This window comes from Neolamprologus multifasciatus, chromosome 4 (genome assembly GCF_963576455.1).
Source record: "Neolamprologus multifasciatus chromosome 4, fNeoMul1.2, whole genome shotgun sequence".
Classification (NCBI taxonomy): Eukaryota; Metazoa; Chordata; class Actinopteri; order Cichliformes; family Cichlidae; genus Neolamprologus; species Neolamprologus multifasciatus.
In genome coordinates, this window is record NC_140442.1 from 17,779,180 (window position 1) to 17,804,692 (window position 25,513).

General features: G+C 40.4%; 1 protein-coding gene across 6 annotated transcripts in view; it reads left to right on the top strand.

Moving 5' to 3' along the window:
- The window catches only part of spag9a (sperm associated antigen 9a), a 43,914-nt gene extending 22,361 nt beyond the window's left edge, over positions 1-21,553 (top strand). For all 6 annotated transcript variants that reach the window (XM_085157012.1, XM_085157010.1, XM_085157011.1 and 3 more), the window contains one exon: positions 68-21,553. In XM_085157012.1, the coding sequence (XP_085013138.1) occupies positions 68-186 (119 nt within the window). In that variant the 3' untranslated portion in view covers positions 187-21,553. The remainder of the gene's footprint in view (positions 1-67) is intronic.
- The last annotated feature ends 3,960 nt before the right edge of the window (positions 21,554-25,513 follow it).

Sequence of the window (25,513 nt, forward strand, 5' to 3'; positions counted from 1 at the left end):
CAAGTGTGGCTTTTGCAATTGATTCCACAACTACATCCAGCAACCTTACTCATCATCTTCTCCACAGGTGATGAAGTAGGCGAGTTGGATGGTTTATCCGAATCGACAGCCAGCCTGCAGTCGGCGCCTGCCAAGAACGAGCGGAGTCACCTCATCGTCTGGCAGGTCACGACTTCTCATGATTGAAAAACTTCATAGACTCTTGTGTTTATGCCAGGGGTGCCCACCAACCCCTGCATGCCATTCTGGAAGTTTTTAATTTGTTCTTAATACCTGAGTAGTTTACTACTTTGTAAAGAAATCAAAAAGAAAACAAACAAAGAAAAAAAAACAATTATTTTTAGTCCATGTTTTGTAAATTTTATTGTTTATGAATCTGAAATAGGTAAAATGAAGTATATGTTAACTTTAAGAATACGTCCAGGCGTTCCCTTCTGCATGTTGAAGAAGCTGGTGCACACACAGGGGAAAGGCTACCTTTTAGCACATCGTATGGGATGGGCAGTTTGATCAGGCAATTGTCTGTTACTTTGTATCTCAAACGTTAAAATGGCTTTCGTTGTAAACAAAAAAAAGGGACTTACCTGAAGTTGAAGTCATCTAAATAAAGAGCAGGCGGTTTTGAGTTAAACTGAAGTATATTTTATAGTAATCAGACTCTATAGCACTACATGTGTTAACCAGCACCGACGTCTTTCTTGTGTTGAACATTTTAAGACCTGAGCATCAAAAACCTGCAAGTTATACACGTATAAAAAAGTATCGAATTTCTTGTCACCGGCGATATCAGGCTGATTACTCGACTGTATTGTTTGTTTGGTATTAGAGACATAGCTTGCAGCAAGTGGTGCACATTAAACACACTGTTGCATATTTAAATGTGCTTTTATTCAGGAAAAGCTGTAGGCTACAACATTGTTTGGGAGTTTGAATGTCCCACCAGTTGCAACAGACTGATGTTTTGTTCTATGAATTATGTCTAAGCACTTTGGGTACTTCAAGGTTTCCTGTGATTAGAAGAACTAGTTTACTGTAGGTTAGCAGTAGCCTGCATGAAGAAACCCCTCGTGCCGTAGGTGAGGAAAATCTGCCTGTGCCGCCAGCTCAGTGCTTCCTGTTTGCTTCAGCTCGTCGGCACTTTAAATTGTTAGATGTTAGTCGCTTTGGAGGAAAACTGCTGTGTCCTGTTTGTATGAAGGGAACAAAATGTACAAATATTTTTTAGGAGGATGGTCCCAGTAACCAAAGGATGTACGAAGAAGTATCTCAAAACTATTTCGTTTGTAACTTAAATATTTGGGAGCGCGTGCGCGCATATATTCAGGATTTAAGCTCGAATGATGCAAATTTAACTAACAGCAACATTTCTGTGTGGCACCTTGAATCGGACGGCACTAAAGAGAGTCTCTCCTGATTGCTTCATCATTCCATGTTTCATTGTTACACACACAGATTTCAGGCCTATAAGGCACATTTTCCTTATTTTTTTGTTGTTATTTTGGGCATTGTGTGTGTTTTGTATCCATTTGTGAGACACTTTGATTAAGAAATTAGTATTTTGATGATTTGACTGTAACCTGACAGCAGGATGCCAACATTAAGAAGATGTTGTAATTTGTTTTTATATGTGAAGCCTTGGTCTTCAGTCCATTTCAAAACAGTAACTTTATATTGTGTTTTTGCCATTCCAGTATTTATTTCCTTTGCTATCGAGCCTATCTTGGTTCAGAATGTAACTTTCTACACGGGCAGAGTATCATAGGCGGCTATTGTGAACAGAATAGTCTAACGAGTTTACATGATTGTTAATAATGGTTAAATAAAATGGATTAATGTCATTATGTTGGGAATTTTTCACAAACCATGAGATCAAATTGTGCAGAGAAAAACTTTCATTCATGTACTAAGCTATGCATGTTTTTTTAGAGAACACTGCTATATTATCAGCTAAATCTCAGTTTATTGCCACCGTTTTGGGTGGGGTGGATGTCAGTGTATGTATGTGCGTGTTTTGTGTTTAGAGTACACATGTACACTTAGGAGTGTCTGCCAGTGTGTCTTTGATTTTCCAAGTGTGTGGTGTGTGTCTGCTTAGTGTATGTTCATCCTTAAAAACAAAACCCAGAGGCTGGTCCCATTTATTTCTCTGGGCACCATAAATGGTGGTCAATGTTTGCTAAAACAGTATCATAGCCTTATTTTTAACGATCTATTAAACTCAGTTTCATGGATAATGTGCTGGTATTGGTGTCTGTGTTTTTCCCCAGTGGGAGGCATGGTGAAGCCATAGACTGTTTATAAAAAAGCAACATGATGTGACCTGTTGGTTACTGAGGTCCACTGTAAAACCTCAAACTGAGTAATTTCACTGTTTCTGTGTTGAAACCAGATGTGTGAGGAGCACATGTGTCTGACAGAGAAACCAAAGGACAATGTACACTCATGAGAGGAGTGATTTTCAATCACAAAATCAGCCTTCCTTAAAAACCCCACATTTTTCAGTCTGATGGGAGCTTTGCGCTCATTGGCAACTTCATGGGTCTAATCAACCAATCACATTGCAGGAACACATTACAGGATGTTCTGACGTTTAAACTCAGCATAAGAATGAGGAAGAAAGGTGATTTAATTCATTTTAAACAAAACATAGTTGTTGGTGGCAGACAGGTTGGTCTGATCATTTCAGAAACTGTTAATCCGCTTGGGCTTGGCCTCACAACCATCTCTAGAGTTTATAGAGAATGTGCAAAATAGAGATTTCTGGCGAGCTGTGGTTCGTTTGACAAAAATGCCTTGTTGATATCACAGGAGAATGGCCAGAATGCTTCAAATAACAAGAGTAACTCAAATAACCACTCATTTCAACCAATGTATGAAGAAGAGCATCTTTGAAAGGAAAAAAAGAGGAACCTTGAAGCAGATGGTCTACAGTAGCAGGAGACCAGACCAGCTGTTGTCAGCAGAGCCGGAAACTGAGGCTACAACTTACAGGGAATCATCAAAAATGGACAACAGAAGATGGAAAAAATGTTGCCTGTTCAGCTGAGTCTCGATTTCTGCTCCAACATTCAGAAATCTTTGTATAGCACATGAAAGCATGGATTAATTTTGTGTATCCGTGATTCAGGCTGCTGGCGTAATGGTGCGGGCAATATTATCCTGTTCCCTTTTTTATCAGCTGAGCATCTTTTGAATGTCACTGCCTACCTGACTGTGTCAGACCCTTATGATTTCTGGATGCTTCCGGTTGGATAACGCGTAATCGCAAAGCATTATCCTGAACTTAAATAGTCTCCACAGTCCAATCCAGTAAAGAAACTTTGGGATGTGGTGGCCCATTCCATCATCCTATCATGTCAATATGAACCAGAATCACAGCAATGTTTCCAGCGCCTAGTTGAATCTATTCGACAGACAATGCAGTTCTGAAGGTAAAAAAAAGGGGGTCCAACCCAGTACAAGCAAAGTGCCTGATTTGACCTCCTAATAAAGTGAATGTACACAACAAAAAGAAGTTGATTTTGTATTTGGTAAGACTTGATATTAGCAATAAAGCTCATAAAAGTATGAGCAAAGTGACTTTTAGACTTACTCCAACAGGCAGTTGGCAGTTGGTAAAAGAGAAACTGCTTGTGTGTTTAAGGCACGTCTGAATTTGCTAATGCTTACGGGTAAAGTACCACACCCACACAGTCCTGATGAAGCATACTAGTTTAACAGAAATAAATCAGCCAATTAATGAGTATTACCTTTAGGTGTTTTTGTGGTTTCGGCTGTTTTAGGGTTGGAAATTTTAACAGCAGCATTTAAAAAAAAACAGTTTAACACTGTAATTTGAACAGACTTCAGATGTAAATCTTTCACTGTTGTTTTCCCCTTTCTGTCCTTTACTTATATCCTTTTATGCCCTCTGCAGAAATGAATAAGTAAAAGTCACCCCATGACTAAAGAAACACATCATTGAGGTCAACATCTGTGTAGAATGAAAGATAATCAGGTTTTTTCAGTTATATTTGACCTTTTAACACAACTAAAATGTACATCTTTGAAATCTATGACTTCTGCTGCCACCAGATGGTGCTGTATGTTTAATTCTAAAACGGACTAATGCATCAGCCCAGTTTAACATTAATCGTAATGTCATTTGAAAACATGGCACCCTCTTTAAACGGCACCATGGTGCAGCTCCACGATTGTTATGATAAGACGATTATTCTGCTCTGGGTGGACTTGTGCATGCATGCTAACACATCCAGGTTAACCGACACACAGGTGTGACTACAAGTCTCTTTGCGTCCCTTCGCTGACCTTTCCAAAAATGTACTTTGCGTCAGATGAGCACACACCACCTCAAAAATAAGCTGAGCAAGACCATGCTCGAACCTTCCACCAGCCTTCCTGTGGTTCATGTAAATGTTGCATGTGATTTTATGGTGATACATACCAACTAGCATAATGAAAAACAAACAAACCGTGAGCTCAATTGTTCTCTTACCCGGCCAGTAGGGGGCCTTGGTGTTCACATCTCCTGTAAGATGCAGCATCACCACATAACAACTTCCATGAAATTACATCACAACATAAAGCCCACCTCCCACCTCCGTCTTTCCCATCCTCCCTCCTTTTTTCCACCCCCCTTCTCCTCGTAAGCCATGCGGGGGCTGGCATCGAGGGCCGCGCGTACATACAAAGAGGTTTCTGACGTCAGTGCGTTGCAGCCCAGACAGGGGATTCTGAGGATGTAACACGCCAGGCTGCTGCATTACAGCTGAGATGCTGAAAAAAAGGCACTGATCCCAACTTTGTGGTAAAAAAAGTCAAAATGCCGTGTACACAATTTCAGGATTGCAAAACAGACTCGTGATTTAATATCCGAGTAATTTATGCATCGAAACATGAAAATACACAAAGCACTTTCATCATTGTTATCAACAATTGAAATGTTCAGACCGAGCAGCGGTGCAGGAACAGCCTGCAGGTAAAAGCTTTGCTAAAAATGTGAGGCACTTAAGGGATTTCAATCCTGTTTGGGGATTTTCCTTCACTTAGCAGGGATGAAAGTGAGATGTCGGTTGTTGTGCTCTCTCGGCTCATTGTTTATGGTGTAGCTTGGGTAGAACACAGATTACAGTAAAGTGAACCCAGCGCCCCTCAGTATGCTAAAACAGGGACCGACTGATATGTAACATCTCCATCTGCCTGCCCTGCTTCATGAAAATCAATCCTTGAGTTGAGTCAAGGTTGAATGTTTTGAAGTGCTTTGTTTGCAGTTAGTTACAGGGATGAGTAACACTATACAGTGAAGATATCTGCAGGGGTTCACACATGGAAAAGTACTCATCATTTCGTTATAATACCTACAAATTTTACATTGAATAATGAAACAACTATAGCATTTTAATCATGATCCATATGAGTTAATGTCGTTGTTGTCAAGTCTGCAAGTGGGGGCTAAACAACTGAGCAGTGACGGCAGTGAACGTATATGTCTGTAAGTGTTAATATTATGATTAAGTAAGAATAATTGCTTCATGATTTCATGCTTTTATCTGCAGTCCTGCAGACCTGACTGAGAAATCATGAATATTATTAACAGCTCATGAATCATGATGACTGAAAAAAAGTAATTTATGTGTGGTGTCTGGCCATATTATTTAAAGGTCTTCTATTCTGAAGAAACTGAATTCTTTTTAAATAGTAATTAAAGCCGTAGAATGAAAACATTTCTCTAACCGAGCGCATCAACAGTTATGGCGGCTGGTCTTCCTGTTTAAATCAGAATACAAAACTTGCATTAATTAGATGAAAACTGGTATCCTGACAAGAGAAACAAAACAAGAATACATAATTTTCAGTCATAGGACAGTAAAACATGAAATAATCTGATAAAATTCATTACAAATACCATAAACACGCAAGGAAAACCTGCAGCCATCATCGGCACCGGCCAGCCTAAAAGCTCTGGCTAGCTCGAAATGTCTCAGGTCTAACTGTCTAAATGCCTAAATACCTCTTCCTTGTCCTGACTGAGAGGAACAAAAGGACTTCCTGTTTCCTGTCCAGGCATTTGTAGTTTTTGTCCCCCTTCAGCTGTTGTCTACTACAACCAGTTAAGATGCTCAAAACATGTCACGTCATTAATTCTTAAAAAAACAACTAATTTTCTACCAGTATATTATCCATTTGTTTTGTTTGTTTGTTTGTTGGTTTGTTTTTTAAAATGCATTTCCAATTGTGGTTTAACAGTACAGGGAAGAATAGGCAAAAAACATAAAAACAAGCAAAAGTTTGGTTTTTTTTAATGTATGGCCAAGTTTCCAGAAATAGAAAAAGTCAACGTGTGTTTAAAAATATGAGAAAAAATCTGTCAATTTTACTGAAATTTTACCTGCTGATCGCAGAAGATCCATTTTCACTAAAGGGTTAAAGGTCCTTTTTCCTTTTCATGGAATCAGTGCATGTGCTTCATTATAAGAAAAAGCCAATGTCACTGCTTTGAAATGCATTTTCTTTTGTTGTACCCTCACAACAGTTTTCATGAGTTGGTGTTTGTGTAACGGCTGCAGCATGTCAGCGTGATGATGGAGCTGTGTGTCGGTTCATTTAGGAGACATGTAAAAATCAGAGCCATTCTCTGCTAGTGTTGGTGGGGGAGGCCGGATGAAAACAAAGTCAGGAAATGAGAAGTCAAGAAAACAGAGGAGCCAAAAGGATGGGGAGGGCGTCAACAAAGAGAGGCGAGTGGAGAGGCTCGGCTGCATCTGCTACTACTAGTTTGTAAACAAGGAGGGAAGTGTGTATCTCGTGCATGAGCATGCGCAGCATCCATCTTGAATCTCTCTGTGAATACTATTTTTTTTATCATAAAACCAATTTCCGGGGGCATCCACATTAGTGTTTTTTTTCTTTTCTTTTCTTTTCCTAATTTATCATGAATCACTTCTGGTCTTTTTCAACAGATGCCCAAAATGCAAAAGCCTTCATTTGTTTTGTGTCACAGAATTTCTCTTAGTAACACCAACCTGATACACGTGCCTCTAACACATACTGCTGCAGACCTGCAAGCGTGTTCTCTGAAACGCACTTTGTTTCTCTTTTTCTCAGAGCTCACAGGCGATGCTCTGCTGCTTGTGCCGGGCATCACAAATTCATATTACCATGCCGTCGGGAAAAGCTTTTTAATCGAGGCCTCAACAATAAAAAACGTTAACATAAAGAGGGAGCATGACCTTGAATAAAACTCAGAAATGACTGAAGAAAAAAAGAAATCTAGTCTTAAAAGATTTAAATGTTTTATGTACTGTATATTTTGTGGATGCCGCTAAGGTCGCGGTGCTCTAAACTATTCACCTGACTGATGTGTTGTGGACATAAAGCACAGGAGCATGGTGTGCTCCTACGTCTGTGATTTAAAAGCCTCCTTTGGTTGCAGTGAGAATGCCCTTGGCCTCCCGTTGAAGTGTGCAGTATTTTTACTGTGATGGTCTAAGCATTTTCTAATCCAATACTGCACAGCATGACTGCTTTCTGAGTGTGTTCACGGCATGAAGGAGCCTTCAGGTGAGACTTCATCACAGCTGAAGCTGTTTAGCTTAAAAATAAAAGCAGACAGTCAATATGGTGGCTGTGGTGTGTGTTGCTGCATGTATGCCTATTTATAGCAAATGACTACAGCGCTTAGGGGACTGAACCGGGGTTGAAAGCTGGTGCAGGGCTTAGTGTGACACTAAAAATGAGGCAGAGGTTATATATGGGTGCAAATAGGATCCTCGTCCCAGTTATACTTTTTTTTTCTCCTCCTTCCATTTTATATTTAGGAAGTGTATGCAAGTGTGAAGTTTAGCCCTGTGAAATTCTTCCAGAATCGACCAACTCTTTCGCCTCATTCCTCCATTCCTGAATATTCTGAACAGCTGGAATCAGACAATCCACTGATCATGCGCAAGAATGTTGTTGTAATTTGGGCTTTTTACTGATTTCTTTAAACTGTTTATTTTCCGAAGTGGAATGATTGTGTCTAATAAATCATTAAAGACTTTTAAAAACACAATAATTTTCAGCCCAGTTCATGGCAGGCTTGAGCCTTGGTGGTTCCTGGGTTGTTCTTGAACAACAAGTGGGGGCTCATCCGGGATCTTTTTATGCTGTGGACAACCTAAATTAATGAAAGTGTGTCGTGATTTTAGGGTGGCTACGTTTCATGGTTGCGGTTGAGGGTGAATTTTGACCTGCTTGATTTTGTTAATTAACCTAGCGTTGAAAAAATTGACTTGTGTCGCAAAGACGACTTGTTAAGTATTGCTATCCAGTATAAACTTTCCATACCAACTGACTAACTAATTTCTGTAAATCTGAGGGGAACAGTTTAGGTCTTCTTCCAGACCTTAGAAAAGTTGTGCTACATGACAATATCTTGCACTTAGGTACAGTTGTTTTAAGTGATAATCTTGGGCTCTGCAGTTGTTATGAAACGGCTCAAAGAGTCCCAACTCGTGTAAATCTACAATTCTCCTTCTTAGATCTTGAGTTTCCTGAACTTCCCCAATTGTACTGAGTATTGCTTAATCCAGGCAGTGCTGTCAAATAAATTCCCTTTTATGCTGGTCGAAACCAGTCATACCAGTCATGATCACCAACGGGATGTTAATACGTCTTGGCTTCGTCAAGTTAAAAGACAATGTAAAATTTTCAGCATCACTGTTTTTGTTGAACTATTAAGCATTAAACACCACTTATTAACAGACTTAAGTGAGTGTATCTCTACATTTGAGTCTGTATGTATATTTTTTAAACCCTGCGTTGATTAGAGAAAATCGATGCCCATAAGAGTGAATGGTGGTGAAGTTAAGATGGATGAAAAGAAGAAAACTAGCAGAGAATAAGAATTGCCTGTCCAATGTTTGTGGAAGGCAGTCAGTGCACTGAAAGAGAACTTTAAATTATTGACCACTTTTGACAATGTTGAATCATGTGTTGTGTGTGTATGAATATATATATATGCTGCCTGTTTAATCATTAAAACTCTGCAGTGTGGGTGCAGATGTGTGTGCTTTTTAAAATGTGTTTGTGTGGGTCCGTGAGGGGCAGCACCAGCAAGCCTCCCTGCAGCCTGAGTGACATCACTGCCCAGCAGAGCATGGCAGGCGCCAAAGCCTGTGGAGAATATTGGAGAATATTATCCACCCTTCTGCTCCTTTATTTATCCTCTCCACCCAGAGGGTCTGGTTACTCTTTCATAAGTGACGTAGACATACTGCTGTTATCACTTCCCATTGTTCACCCCATCCTTTTTGCACTGTTTGGCTTTTGCATGCAGGCAGCGACTGGAAGAGTTTGTTATCATGAGTCACTCTTTTTTTAGTTTTGAATTGTGTGATTCATGAGGCCAGTAGTGGGTTTCTCTCTCGAGAGGCACTTAAGGCTTTAAGGCAACTGTACACTTTCTGACATCCACTTCTGTGCGTCAGCGTTTTATCTCCTGTAATCATGCATGTAAAAGAGACCAGAGTGACTGCAGCCAGTGAGAAAAGGTCTTAGCAGGTAAGGCTGCCTGCACCACGCTTTACAAATGTTATATATCTTGAAACACAATAATTAAAGATGATTAGCATACATTTCTTTTCCGACAAGAAGAAGTTGAGTAGAAATTGGGATCAATCAGTCGATGGAAACTAGGCCCATTTTATGCACTTCAGTCAACTAAAAGCAACCAGCCTTCAACCATGTTACACACCTGTATAAAATTTAGACAGACAAGATTTGCCCACAATGCATCTGTATACACCAATGAGGAATAATATTATCTCCATTTAGCTGCCAAACCAGCCCCAATCAGTCGAGGCATTGACTCCACCAAAGCCCTGAAGCTGAGCTGTGGTATCTGGCACCAAGAAGACAGCAACAGATCCTCTGAGGTGTGAGGTGAGGTCTCCATGAATCAGCCACATCCCACAGATGCTCAGTTAAATTGAGATCTGGGGAGTTTTGAGGCCAAGTCAGCAGCTCAAAGTCGTTGTTCTGCTCCTCAAACCATTCCTGAACCATTTGTGCTTTGTGGCAGAGCACATTATCCTGCTGAAAGAGTCCACAGCCATGAGGGAGTACTGTTTCAATAAAAGAGTGTACATGCTTAGGTAGGTGCTACATGTCAACAGCCACATGAATGTCAGGACCCAAGGTCTCACAGTATAACTTTGCCTGAAGCATCACACTACCTCAGCCAGCCTGCCTTCTTCCCATAGTGCATCCTGGTGCCAGGTGTTCCCCAGGCAAGTGATGCAGATGCACTCGGCCAGCCACGTGATGTAAAAAAAAACATGGTCAGCAGACTGGGCCAACTTCTTCCATTGCTCCATGATCCAGTTCTGATGGTTAATGCCCATGTTTGGAGCTTTTAGAAGTAGACAGGAGGCAGCATGAGCCCCCTGACCATGTGGATACGGATACACAACAAACGGTGGTGCACTGTGTATTCTGACATCTTTCCATCAGAACCAGCAGTAAAATTTGCAACAGTTTGAGCTGTGGTAGCTCATCTGTCGGAGTGGACCACTCCTCCCTGTTACATCCCACCCACTAACAGGTGCTGCAAAGATCAGTATCAGTATCAGATCAGTATTATTCAGTCCATCTGTCAGTGGTCATAATGTTATTCCTGATTGGTGTTTAAAAGAGGGAATTTGCCACGGTGATGTCACCCATTTGAATGTGTGGTCCCGTCGTGAAGACTCGTAGTCATCATTTTGTCTGTCGCTATCTTGATGTTTTGAAACTGGAGATAAAAAATGATGAACCTGACTATCAAATAAAGGAAATCATAAAGGAAAGTGTTTACTGAAAGGGTTGGGAGTATGTTATATATTATTTTAGGTAATAGTTAACACTTTTCTGGGCACATTAGCTATTTATTTATTATCTGGGGATATTTAGTTAGCACTCTGCACTTTGGTAAAAAAAAAATAAAAAAATTGCACATTAAGAAGCAAAAGTTTGCACATGAGAAACCTCTTATGTCATGTCTCATGTCATTTTCCTCTTTCTCTCGTGTGCTCTCCAGGGTGTTTAACTTTTTAGGGCTATATTATTTTAATGCTTTGTATGGTAGTTGGGTGGAATGGATGGATGGATCAACATAGACAAATAACTGCATGTTAGAAATCATAGAATACATCTGTTATATTAATAAGCAAGGTGTGGCTCATCGGCAGCATGGTATAAAGGGCTGCCTCAGCTCAGTTGCTGTTGGTCAAGGTTAATAGTGCTACATGCTGCTCTATAAATGAAGCTTTATAAAAGAAGCGCATGAGTCATATGAATAGCAAAATGTGGTCTGCATTAAATCCTGCCTCTGCCTGTTCCCCTACAATCTGATATTGGCAACCAGGGATGCTCTCGCAGTCTAGTTAGAAAGAATGCACCGGCGTAATCGTCTACATATATCAAAATATGTAAAAAACAGTATTTGGCACCAATAGGATGACCAATGGACCAGACTGTAGTTCACCTATAAGTGCATAATCTGAAGCTTTGTTTTTGTATCTTGTGAGAATTCAGCTGATTTCACAAGATTTACCTTTTGCCTTCAGTTTATTGTGGTCAGTTCATCTCTCTTCTCATCTCTGAATTGTCTTTCCTCCTTTCCATCTCCTCTGCCTCTCCATGTGCAGTCCTCCTTGACACCCCATAGAGCAGTCCCACTGGTGCGCTTCATCCTAGTTTATGATTTCATCTGTGCTGTTTCTGATGTGGCCCCCCAGGGTTTGAGCTGTTCTGATTTCCTGCAGGGTCTGGCTATGTCAAACTCATATGAAGACCCCCAGAGAGAGGTTCGGGGTAATACTGCCCTTTCATCATCAAAAGCAGCAAAAAGCTGGCTTCTTTATGTGTGCAATGTGTGACAGAGGTACTGTATATACATGCTGTGCCTGTTGTCTGCATATCAGTGTGTGTGTATGTGATTGGCACTGTGGCATTAAGTGGCCTGGTGAGCTTACAGGTCTTGTTTGAAGTCATACAGGCAGATGATTGATACTGATTAGTCTAAATCTCACCGAGGTGTAATGCTCTACATTTCTGCTTAATGCACTTGATTTGATATTCATTTGATATTGTCCTAAAGAGGATGCCAGTGACTGTTGTAGACAAAATTATTGTAGATATTTGTGGCAGGGTTAGTCCATTTTGCTTTTATGTAGAGACAAAACAACATAAAGAAGGCGAGATGGTGCATCCGTCCGTCTATCCATCCATCCATCCATCCATCCATCCATCCATCCATCCATCCATCCATCCATCCATCCGTCCATCCATCCATCCATCCATCCATCCATCTATCCATCCATCCGTCCATCCATCCATCCGTCCGTCCATCCATCCGTCCGTCCGTCCATCCATCCATCCATCCATCCATCCGTCCATCCATCCGTCCGTCCGTCCGTCCATCCATCCGTCCGTCCGTCCGTCCATCCATCCGTCCATCCATCCATGCATCCGTCCATCCATCCACACATTTTTTTCTGCCTATCTGAGGCCAGGTGCAGGGCCAACCACCACAGTTGGTATATATGTTATTGTTACTTGACTCTAGATATCGTTTGTAATTTTGAAGGACCATGTCTTCACCATGTCTTTGGACTGTGGACTGTGATCCAGAGAGAACCCACAGAGGACATGCAGAACATCAGAACATGTGCAATCATGTGTCATAATAGTATGAAGCACAATGTGTGTGTTTGTTACAATTTTTGTGGGAAACGTATTCAAAGGGAAGCCATTTTTTAATTTCCAGTTGCTAATGGCTTCAAAAACAAAGGTCCTTTTATTCGACTCAGCTCGCCCACTCACAAAGATAGACTGTGCAGTATCCTCCAATACAGTATGTTTGTTATTTAACTTATTATTGGGGACAGATACAGTTCTACAATATGACACCAATTTATAGGTCACAAGCAAACATTTTTAAAATGGCATCCTGCTTACTGAATATAATGAGCCGTCCTCATTTAGCAGCAGCACTGATGCGGTTCATTACACAGCAATATCAATTAGTTTACAGCTCAGAGAACGTGTGAGTGTGCAGCACCTCCATGAATATATATTACACAAACTCACTCGAGTGCTTTATATGCCCCACACACGTGTCATTGGACCGCATGAGAAATCAAGTTTGAAAGCTGGCCTGCGTCCTTTCATAATAATCGCCTCATGAGTCACAGTTTCGAGGTAGCTCATTAAAATGCAAATGTGTCAATTCATAAGTGCGACTTGTTTTATGTTTAAAATGGAAATGTTTAAGCAAACTGCTGAGCTGCTGTGCTCAGACTGAAGCTGATATGTGCTGTTGATTCTGTGTTAAAGAACCATCCTCTGCTTTTACCCTTTCAGCAGTGTGTTTTCTCACTCATAAGGGCCTGTGATATTGTTTCAGTAAACGAGGTTACAGTCAGTCATCTTGTGTTTAGTCTTCAGTAAACAGATTGTGCCCAGGACCATTTTTCCATGTCCAGAGGTAAAGCCGAATTTGGAGTTAGCAGGTTAGCTGTCACTCTGGTGACAAAGAAACTTCGAGACATGAAACTATAACCTCTGGAAAAACTGTGCAACTTATGCAAACACATAAAAATGCAATTTGTTACCAGGGGATATTTTTGTGTACTTTGCAAGATGAGGAGGATATTTAGATGTAGTCATTGTGGCAGGTACTATGTTGGAAACCGTTTTCTTTCTCTCTTAACTTGCTGTTTTCTTGCCAAGACTTAGCACTGATTTAAGTAGTAGTAGAACAGCATAATAAAATAAATGGTAATATAAAGAAAATATTATGGGCAGTAGTAGCTGGATGGCAGGATGACAAAAAACCAAAAACTGGCACTTCTGAAGCTTTACCTGAAGGCTTACGGACAATAGTTCCTGTATCATCTCTGCTAGTCAGCATTATCTTTGGGATCGCTAAAAAACATCATTATACGGTCTGTGGTTCAGGTGTCCTGAGACTTTATGGAAAAGAAAGTGAGGGAAAACACAGATCCCTACTGATCATGTGCTTGAACAAATCATATGCTTGATTAAACACAATAAGACCCTAAGTGCCAAATAATAGTTTATTTAAATAAATACAATTAAATTAAATGTATTTAGAGTAATCAAAAGCATGCCGGCATATCATGGACTGCATATGATGATATCTGCAGTACTGTGCAACAGTCTCGAGCCACACCTCATTTTTTTAATACTTTGCTTCCAAGAAGTCAGAGTTTCTGGTAATTAAAAAAAAAAAGTCTTAAGCAATAGTTCTCCAGGCTTTCTGAAGATCTTTCAAAGTTTGTCTTTGAACACTGCTACACTGGCTACTTTTTCACTTTTTCAGAGCAGTTGTTTTTAAACCACTGAACACTGAGCTACAGATCATTCAAGCACAAAAAAGGCACCTAACTCGACACGTGAACCAGTGTTGTATCTACACATAATAGACAGCTTAGCACAGAACCACTTTTAAATGGTTTCTTTAGGCATTTTGTTACTTGCAGCAAAAACATTTAACAATTTGTTCCTGTTTCTTTAGCTGAATCTATGAAAAATGCCAAAGATACCACAGTTTGAAAGCCATAAAGTACTGTAGTATTTTTACTGTTTTAAAGTAGTAGTTTTGGACAACAATGTGATTGCCAAAGAGCTAATTTGCATGTGCCAGAATCTGTGTAGTACCTATGGAGCCAGCCGCTTCGAGTGGCCATTCAAGGAACTTCATGTTTCAGTCTCGAGGGTTGCCTTTTGATGCATTTACATAAACACCACACATACACGAGCAAATGTTTTGCTTTTGTGCACCATGATGTGATTACGGAGCAGCTTTGGGTACAGTGGCAGTCCTGTGGTGAGACAGAGCCATAAATCTCTGACAGGGACACAGAGACAGATGGAAGCACAGAGAGAGTCTGCAATTCATTTACTGTAAGAACACCACATGTCTTTGGTGCAGGGATGATTTGTTATTTTCACTTAGCCGTTTGTGTGGCAGAAGGTAGGCCGTTTATTCAGTAGGCGAGTGAGAAGACAAACTACGCCACCTGAGGAACTGCAAAAATATGTTTTTTTTTATTGTTCAAGAGTGTTTGAACTGTTCCCTGATTAAAGGGGTGTGTGATTTAAAGTGACTTACTGAAGTAATTCAGCCAAAGTAAGCTGGATCTTGGGTTCATATGGGAAACAGAAAAAATTATAATTGGGCTGTGGCTTGTGAATGGTGTCTGGCTACACTAAAGACCGTATCTGCTGATTCTGTCACCTAAGCACGGATACTGTAACCACAGTCACACAGCAAACACATGAACGACCTATTATTTTTACACAGGTTATGGTGTTACGTTAGGTCACACTCTCTTCAGTATACCTTTGCTTTTACTTTAAGCTTTACATCAAAACACTATGACTATAAATTACAGGGAGTTTGATTCGAGCATTAGGATTTGCTTCAGTTTTAAGGACGAAAGAGAAGCATGTTAATATAACCACTGTTAATATGTAATTCTAACAGAGAAGTACTTGTAACACAATTCAGTACACTTCTATCTATACACAATCAATGTTGGGTTCGTTACTAAAACAAAGTACATATTACACATTACCTGTGTACTCAATGGAGAAAGGAGTCTGTTACAGTACTTTCTCTTTATTCTCATTAAATGACCTGAAAAGCATTATCTCCTTATCACCAAGATATACCAAGCTGTGATGGTTGCAGTTACAGCCACACAGTGGTAATATCCACTAAATATTAGTTTAGAGGCTTATACATAACACTGCATTCACATTTTCATTCTTTAAATATAGGATTTAATTTGCAGGATAATAACTAGTTTTAGTTTAGAATTCATTTACATACTCACATAACACTGTATTCTAAAATAAGTGCGCACATTTTAGTTTACACTGTTATGCATGATTTAATCTCTTGGTTTTCTGAGTTACCCCAGTTGCAGCTGCTCCAGTCCCTACCTCTTAATTGCCCCTTGGGGTTAAATGAAGTCTTTCTGATTCTGATTCTTATTGATTGAGGAGCCAAGAGGTGGGAAAGGGGCGGAGCAAGCCTAGATGGAGAACTGCAAATTGGCTCATTTAATAACTCTGGATCATGGGAGGAGATTGGAATTTGTTATGTTAGTTTCAGTCAGGTTTTGTGTGTTTTACCCCTTTTTGTGTTTTTGTGGACTGATCAGCCACATTTTAAGTTTCCCCTTTGTCTCATTTAGGGAGGTCAGTTTGTTTGAGTTACCAGTACTGTTTGTTGTCAACTTTGAGTAGAATTGTGTTACTTGGACCTCTTTTATGGCCCCAGGATTTTTTGTATTATTTAACCAACTTTGTTTTGGTTTTAAATAAAAAAAAAACAAAACCTGTTTTGGACTTTAACTTAGGCGTGATTGGTCGATCACACAAGCAAAGATGAAAACCACAACAAAGAGAGTGTAAAGCCATCACCACGGTCACTACTTCAGAAACATGAGCATGTATAATTGGAGGCTGCCAGGCTGACTACTCATCAGTTTTTTTGTTGTCTGTTGTCTCCAACAGTCACAGTCTGACTTGAACTGATTACGCTCACTCTCAGACAGATGGGCGAAGGTTTGCAGATAACTGCAGTCTAATGTATAAATGCAGACAGATTTCCAGCATATTGCAATCAATCTAAGTCAGTCTGCACTGATGAGCATAACCTATTTCTAACAATAGGGGCTCTCTTTGCAATGGGGGACTTGACTCAACTCACTGCCAACTGGCTGGATTGTGGGCTCTGTATAAAAGCAAGTTTGTGAGCACCTACAGGGTGTCGTCCTGCTGTCCAGCAACAACTACACCACTATTTGTAGCACTTTAAGCATTTAAAGTGAATTTTTGTTTAATGTGAAGTTCCATGTATGTAGATGTATGTATCTCATCTCTCTGCATGTCTTTTTGTCTTTTTTCATCCCTTCATCACCAACTGGTCATGGCAGACACCCGTCCCTCCCTGAGCCATGTTCCAATAGAGGTTTCTTCCTGCTAAAAGGGAGTTTTTCCTTCCCGCTGTCACCAAGTGACTTCTCATAGTGGGTCTTGACTGCTGAGGTTCTCTCTGTCTTATTATTGTATAGGGTCTTTACTTTAGAAAATAATGTTGTGATTTGGAGCTCTCTGAATAAAATTGAATTGAAATCTTTGAAGCAACCATTTCAAAGGCAATGAGACTGCAAGTTAATTGTACATCACAACAATTTTTCTCATGCCGTGGTGTCCAATGCTTAGTGAGAAATAATTAATTTACTTAACTAAACAAAGCTAAACTCACCAGGTAATGACTATAATTTTATTGTTGTGGCAACAGTGGAGGCAACAACTCTCAGCCTCCAACCTGAGCAGGGCCTCCCCGTGTGAAGTTTGTGTGTTAATATTGTTAATATTGACATCATGGAAAAAATCCTAAGTAAGTCTACTTTTGTAGTTCTGTTTGTTTGCTCAACACTGCAGAGTCATCAGAGCCGATCATAAAATCAAATGAAATCTGGGTTAAAATCTTCCAAATCCATTAAAAAACCTGTGTGCAATTGCGCACCACGACCCTAAAATTATTAAATAGTCCCACCGTGCATTTAGCTAAACGTCACTGATGACTCCCTGTGTTTCTGTTTTTATGAGCATGCTGAGAAAGCAGTTGAAAATGTGTTCCCATGACAACCTCCATCCAGCGTTAGAAACATGAAGTGTCTGGGAATATCCAAATGTGTGTGAAAGCGCAGAAACTGACACATGACGTGGGTGAAGCAATCTCAAAAGGAGAACAGAGAACACTAGACATAAATACAAAGCACGCATTTGTAACAACAACCTCTTTCCCCCCTGAACATGACGCAAACTAAGCACAGCTCAACCTTTTTTTGAACAGCCCCAAGAGGGCACCTTCAGTTCATTTTCTCATGTGAATGGAAAATGCTGCTTTTCCATTTAGGAAAGCATGCTTACAAAACAACACATTTGCACTCCATGCTTGTCACGTATTCACAGTGTGCATCTCCTCATGTATTAACCAAGAGGTTTGCATAACGTATCAAATATCTCTTCAGTATCATTTCATATTAGTACGAACAAAAACCTAAAATAATAAAATAATCTTTGTTAAGAGGGTGTAGTGAAAGGCTCGATCACAGATAACGGCAGAGTGATTGTGCCTGCAGTATTGTGATGTTTGTTTGAGATCAAACACTGATATACACTACCTGGCCACTTTTTTAGGCACGCCTTACAAATAGCAGTTTGGACCCTCATTTGCTTTCAGAGCTGCCTTAATTCTTTGTAGTATAGGTGCTACAAACGTTCCTCAGAGATTTTGGTCCAATTGATGTGACGGGATCCTACAATGGTGGACGTGAACACCCAAAGGTGCTTTATTGGGTTGAGATCTGGCGACTGTGGAGGCCATTTGAGCACAGTGAACTCAATGTCATGTTCAAGAAACCAGTTTGAGATAATTCCAGGTTTGGAACATGATGTGTTATCATGGACGCAGAGGATGGGTAAACAGTAGTTATAAAGACATGGTCAGCAACAATACTCAGGTAGGCTGTGGTGTTTCAACAATGCTCAGCTGGTACTAAGGCGTCTCAGAGTGTGCCAAACAAATGTCCCCCACATTATTACACGATCAGCAGCAGCCTGAACTGCTGATCGAAGCCAGGATGAATCCATGCTTTCGTGTTATTTACACTAAATTCTAACCCTACCATCCGAATGCCACAGCAGAAACCGAGACTCATCAAACCAGACAACATTTTTCCAATCTTATAATATGCAGTTTTGGCGAGCCTGTGTGAATTGTAGCCTCCGTTTGCTGTTCTTAGCCAACAGGAGTGGCACCTGCTTTCTGGTAAATTTGCGGTTATTTGAGTTACTTTTGCCTTCTTATCAAAGCAGTATGGACAATCCCCTCTGGCCTGTGATATTAACAACACATTTTCACACAAAGAACTGGTGCTCACTGGATTTTTTTTTTCTGGCTTTTTTTCAGGCTATTCTACAAACCCTAGAGATGGTTGTGTGGGAAAATCCCTGCAGACAATCACTTTTTGAAATATTCAGGCCAACCTGGCATCAACAATGAATGCCAGATTAAAAGTCACTTAAATCCTACTTCTTCTCCATTCTGATGTCTTGTTTGAGCTTCAGAAAATTGCCTTGACCATATCTTCTTCCTTAAATGCATTGAGTTTCTGCCATATGATTTGTTGATTAGATATTTGTTTTAATGTGCCATTGCATGGGTGTGCCTAATAAAATGGCTGGGAGTTTCTGTATTCCACTGGGCTTTCCCGCACACTGAAAAATGATCCTAACTAAAATGATACCTTATGTATTACAGTGTAAAAGCCTATGGGCCTGGCACCCGCAAAAAGATACTCCTTGAAATTCTAGTTCTGAGGAAAAGTAAATATACCCAACTACTAGCGTAACAGTTTGCCTCACTAAGATAATAATCTTGGGTTCCAGCAGTTATGAAAACAGTCACAAAGTAGGTCATGGTTTACGATAATGCCTCTTCTTGCGTAAAAGTTCATGTTGTGACATGTTTGTGGCACTTGTCAGCTTACAGCCTGAAGTAGCTGCTCAGTGAAACCCTACACCTCCCACCTGTATATTTTCCCTCACATTTCCCTTCTTACAATTGCTGGGTGTTATTTGAATCCTTTTCTCCACTTTTCCCTCCACCTTATCTTTTACCTTCCCCACTCAGACTCCTCTTGTCCCTCCCTCTTCTTATCTTATACAGAGGAGCAGAATCTATTTTCCATATCTGTTGTTTTAATGTTCATTGACATTCAGTTTGTTGCCCCAAAACAACTCAAAAGTATCGTGGCTGCTTTTCTCCTTCTCCTCCCAATTTTTATAACCAACCCCAGCAAGACTGAACACATCTTCAAAGTTGCAATTTTCAGATACAATCTGGTCAAAACTACCATTTACAAACCGCCCCTCTAGGGATGTGAACCCGTATTTCATACATGTCAAACTAAATTGATTTCTGCTCTCTCTTTCTCCTCGTGCGTCTATCTCTGTCTCGCTCAGACACATATGAAATACAGCCGGATGGACCGCGAGGATTGGCCTTTACCAGACGTTATACACACAAGACATACAGCAGAGGAGAGGTGAATTAAATTTAGTAATGTGTCTGCCAAGGTTGAGCTGCAGTGAGGGGAACATGGCTGTCTGACCTCTGGGACGTGAACATCAGTCTCTTTCGTGACAGCGTGAGGTGGACGACAGTATATCTTAGCCAAAGGGGAGGCCAGCATTTCAGAGTGTAAAATCCCCATCTTTGTAAAATACGTTGGTGTTTATGAAGGTGAAGGGTGCATTTAATAGGATTGTGAGGAACAGATTCATGCAAGGATTGGTTGGGAGGCAGTGTTGGGGATGAGCCTGTTTCAACTTCATGTTAAGCAGTCTGAAAACTTTATAATGAAGACTAAGGCAGAGTTAAATGATGTTCGACTGCACCATATCAACATGCTCACAACATTTCCGATCAATATAGCGGACTTCTTTGGTTCCCTTTACCATTTGTTTGGTGTTACCATGGCAACATAACCGTGGATGGCACCTCCCGTGTTCACTGACACTGAGGTTCGAGCGATTGCTCTTTTCTCCAGTGTCAATTTGGCAGCTTAGGTGAGAAAATCCCAGTGTTTGTGAAAGTTATGTGGGCAACACTCCCGACTCTAAGAGGCATTTTCCTCCCTTTGGGAATCAAAATAAGTCTCCTAATACCAAACCAGTCACTTCAGTTGTTCTTGAACCTTTTGTTTTTCCTTTGCACAGTGCTTTCACCATCTTGTTGAATTACCTGCATCTAATTTTCAAAGCCAATATCATTACCAATCGAGAGGTGAGGCGTGACCTTTACATAAGCCAGCCTCTTTCTGTGTTTGTTTTCGATTGGGTCTGTTTCTAGGCAGTTTTTCGCAGGGTCATTAAGTCACAGTGCTTGTCCTCACAGAGCTGCGAGCTTTATCGCTATCTGGTTGTGTAAACTTTCGCCGTGGAGCATAGATTTCTTATAGGCCAAGCTACAAAGAACTTGGTTGAATCACTATTGTTTGATTTGATCGTGGAAGAAACCCTGAAATAAGCAAATCTTACCAGAGAGGTCACTTGTCCCTAGTTTGACCGAGCTGCGTTAAAATGTATGCGTTTAGGTCTTTAAAGGTTAAATGGCCTTCATCACTGTGGTTATAATAATAAACACTGTGTAAATGTTATGGAATCATCATGTTTGATAGAAACAATGCAGGTTATCAGCTGGAAAAAACACAAAAACAACATCTCTTTGTATTACCTTCAAATTTTTGTTGTTGACTTATCCAACAACCCGCATCTTCCTCAGTATTTATATTAGTACTTGGTGTTACATAATTTCCTCTTTTTCATCTCCATTGTCTTTTGATCCTTTGCACATTTGACAGAAAGAGATAAAATGATGCTTTAAAATATACAAGAAGTTTGCTTAGTCACTAAAGAAAAACTATTTAAATCTCTTTTATCCCTCTATCTCAGCCCGTCTCTGTCTGTAAGCTTGCATACTCCCACATTCCAGTTGTCATCCCTCCCTGCCTCTGTTGCAGCATTTTTCATTCTGAGCTGTTTAAAAAGACTCTAGATTTAGACCGCCTTAATTAATTCCCAAGGTAGAAGATTGTATTCAACTGTTCAGACTCAGATGTTGTAAAGAAACTGGAGGGGTAAAAACAATGAAACTGTCCGCAGCATCCATGTCTTTTCATGCTTTATTTTGTTTCCCCACTTTTCTCCACAGTGGCTCCCTTCCCTATTTCGACCTATTTGTCAACCAATCAGCAATCGACTGACAGATAGGTCATCAACATCTAGTGAAGTGCAGTTTGTATTTTGGAAGACTGCACAGGAGCACGTTGCCCGTGGTGTCCTTTGCTAAACTGTCCTGGAACATTACATATATGTGGATTATTTTTGCATGATAAGCAAGCACAGTATTGTACTTTAAACAACGCTCTCAGAGCAAGCAAAACTTCTGGCCTGCAGTTGCCCGCCACTGAAACTCACACTTAAACTAAAGCAACAATTCAATTAGAATGAAATTACACTATATTTATATAGTGTCCAAAGCCACTTTGTACAGTAATACAGCAAACATCCCACCAATCAAAGTACCCTGTATAAGCAAGCACTTGGTGAGAGTGGGAAGGAAAAAATCCGTTTTGACAGGAAGAAAGCTCCATCACAACCAGGCTCAGGGAAGGGCAGCCATCTGCTGAGACTGTTTGGGGGTGATGGGAGAGAGAAAAGACATCAGAGATTAATAATAACTAATGATTAAGTAAAACGATTTAATAAAATGATTAACGATTAAATAAACAAATGATTAAAGAAGAAGAAACATGCTACAGTAGAGCTATATGCAAGCTAAACCCACAAGGCTAATATTAGTTGACGATATAGTTAGTATTGCTAGTCACTAGCTAGAGTGCTAGTTACTGCTACACACACCGACTCCCACACAAACCTATCTAACACAAGTGTGTTAAGTAGATTTGCAGTACAGCATGTGTGACCAGTCACATCCTTGAGGAGAGCGGCTGAGGAGGCAGAGAGCTTTAGAGGGTAGCTTTGTTGGGGTATGAATAGCAAGGCTAATCACCGTAGGCCATGGGAACCAGCTAGCTGTGGGGCTAAGTAAATAGTGGATTGCAGCTCGGTGTCACAGCCAAAGAGCTGCTCTGCCGGACAAGGCGGTGACCCACAGAGGGAAGGGATTGAGGTCAGCTCGAGGCTTTCTGCTGCCAAAGCTAGCTCAAGCTTATGCAAGGGGAATATACAAGGGGAATAAGGAGGGCTTCAAGGTACTTCATTGCATGTACAAAGCAGATGTGTGAAGGAAAGGGAGGGAGGAGCGAGAGATAAAGATTCACCTTTTGTGAGATAGTGTAGCTTTATATAATGACTCAACAGCGGCATAAAGCCCGCTGACCCACGGCTTTAACATCGATTGGATTAGTATCAACAACAGCAACAACAACAGGGCTCTGCTGTAATTTTTTGTGCATATATTAGTAACAGATATGCAGTGGTTTGGATATGCCAGGTAATAATAAGCATATTCTGCGCTCAGCGAGGTCACATTGTCTTTCACAGCTTATTTGTCAGAATTTGCAAGTAGGCATTTCTCCTAAAGGGGAACATTTGTTTTGCCTCTTTTAGCTACAAATCACATTAACATTACCACAGCTCCTTTGTTTTATTCACAATGCACACCACAGCAGATGTATTATATTTTTTTTCTCTATGTATTTGTCAGTACGATTAGTCGTACCACATTTTTGTCCTGCCAATTTGCATTGAAATGGTCGCTGTTTAGTTAAAAACTGACACAAGGTGTGATTCACAGCGAATAATATGTCTTATTTAAAGTACCCAGCGGTCCCCAGGTCCTTCAGGATCAAAGAAACCTGACGACAACGTGCCCTTCAATGATTACCTCAGAGCTCGAAAAACATGTCGGCTCTAATTGAATCCTATCATTCTGCGCCTCATACGAGGGCACCACATCTCAACCCTTCTGCCCAGTCACTGTCCATAAATTTTTCATTCTTTATTGACTCAGGCTGTCGATATTTCTGATACATAAAGGGGGCTGTTAAAATTCATGAAGGGTATGCGGGTCGCAGCACGCATAAAATCCATGCACAAAAACTCTAGAGAAATTCTTTCAAATCAAATGCAAAACATGATTTGTTTGCAGCATCGCAAGATCGGCTCTGATTACGTTTATCAATTTGTATCCAGTGAATTTTGTAAAAGCATTAACAAGGAGCACCTCTGGGCAAAAATCAATCTGCTTCATGTGAAGCAGTGCTGTGAGGATATGAGGAGTGACCTGAATTAAAATGGCATAAAGTGGAAGAGGAGCAGAATAAAACAGAAGAGGAGAAAAATAAGCAGCATTACAAGCTTATTTCTTACAAATGATTACAGAGCATGTTCCCCTCTGCTGCAGAGGTCGAACATATTTGCTAATGTAGTAACAGCTCTCTTGCTAATTTATGAGGGCAGCGTTTCTGTTTTTGGGCTGTATAGTCGACAGTGTGACCTGTGAATGCGCCGGGTCGTGACACTTTGGTGAGAGGTAACACAAAGCTATTGCCTGTTAGCTAGTGACTAACTTAGCTCTACGCTTGCGCAAATTAACAGATCAACAGCAGAGATCTGTTAATCTGAAAATCATTATTATTATCATTTCTCTGAGCGTATCACTCTCTTTTTCCTCTTTCAAATCCCCCTCCTCTGTTTTTAGAGCGTTTTCACCATTTTTAAAAAAATTATCATTTAGCATTTTTTCCCTCCCAATGTGTTCTCTGTTGTCATCTTCCCACACTCTAGTGTTTCTTTTACTCTCTGTGCACCTTTCCATTCCTTATATAACCTAAACAGCTAAACAGTTTGCCCGGAGATTTGGAGAAAGGTGTCTTTTTGCACTCTTTCCCTCTGTTTCACAGCTATGCTTACTGTAAGGGACATCTTTTCAGTCATCGTGGGCAGCAGTTCTGAGTGATGACGAGAAACTAAGCAAGACTACGAGGATAATTTTATCAGCAAGGAGCACATTTGTAAAAATGCCACGCGAGCCTGAAAGAAAAATGCTGCAAATGTAAGGCAGCAAAGTCATAACCATCCATCTGAAAAAAAGAAAAAAAAATTACCATGCACATTTGACATTTTCAGCAAAATAACTGCACATTAATCACCATAAAGAACAATTTCCTTATTTTCTCTGCTGTGGACGGTCTGCAGTTGTGTGCGGTGTTGACAGGGTAAACATGCAGGGGAAGGCTGGTCACCGCATCCGTAAATGTCATGACCAGGTTGCTCTGCCGGTGCTAAATTTTTCTGCTTGCAGCTAAATTCATGCCACAAATAGCCAAGAGGAAATATAAAGGGGCAGAGGAATGTTGGGGGGGTGCATGATTTCTTTTTAACAGCCTGTAAGTAGGTTACCTTACTAGTTTGGGAAAATGCACAAATATCTGTGCACTGTTGAAATTCAGAAGCATAAATGTTGCTATTGTTTATGTTTGAACAGAAAGAGAAACAGAGCCGCTGTATTTATGGATTCCCACACAGGCGCTATTTAAGGATTCATAGTCTAATGCTGTTTATAGCATGTTTTTGTATTCGGGCTGAGCACTATGCAAACATTAGCAAAATGGATTACAATTTGACTGGCCTTACTGGGCAAACATCTCGACCTTACTCTCTATTGACTTAATGGCTTTCTTATGTTTATAAAAACCCACAGCTAGAGGTTCAATTAGTGCTTTGAAAGGAGGCACAAGTGATGACAGCCTGTTTTTTCCAGGTCCTAATTAGAGATGGTACGATACCACTTTTTATGTCCGATACCGATACCGATATCATAAATTTGGATATCTGCCGATACCGATATGAATCCGAT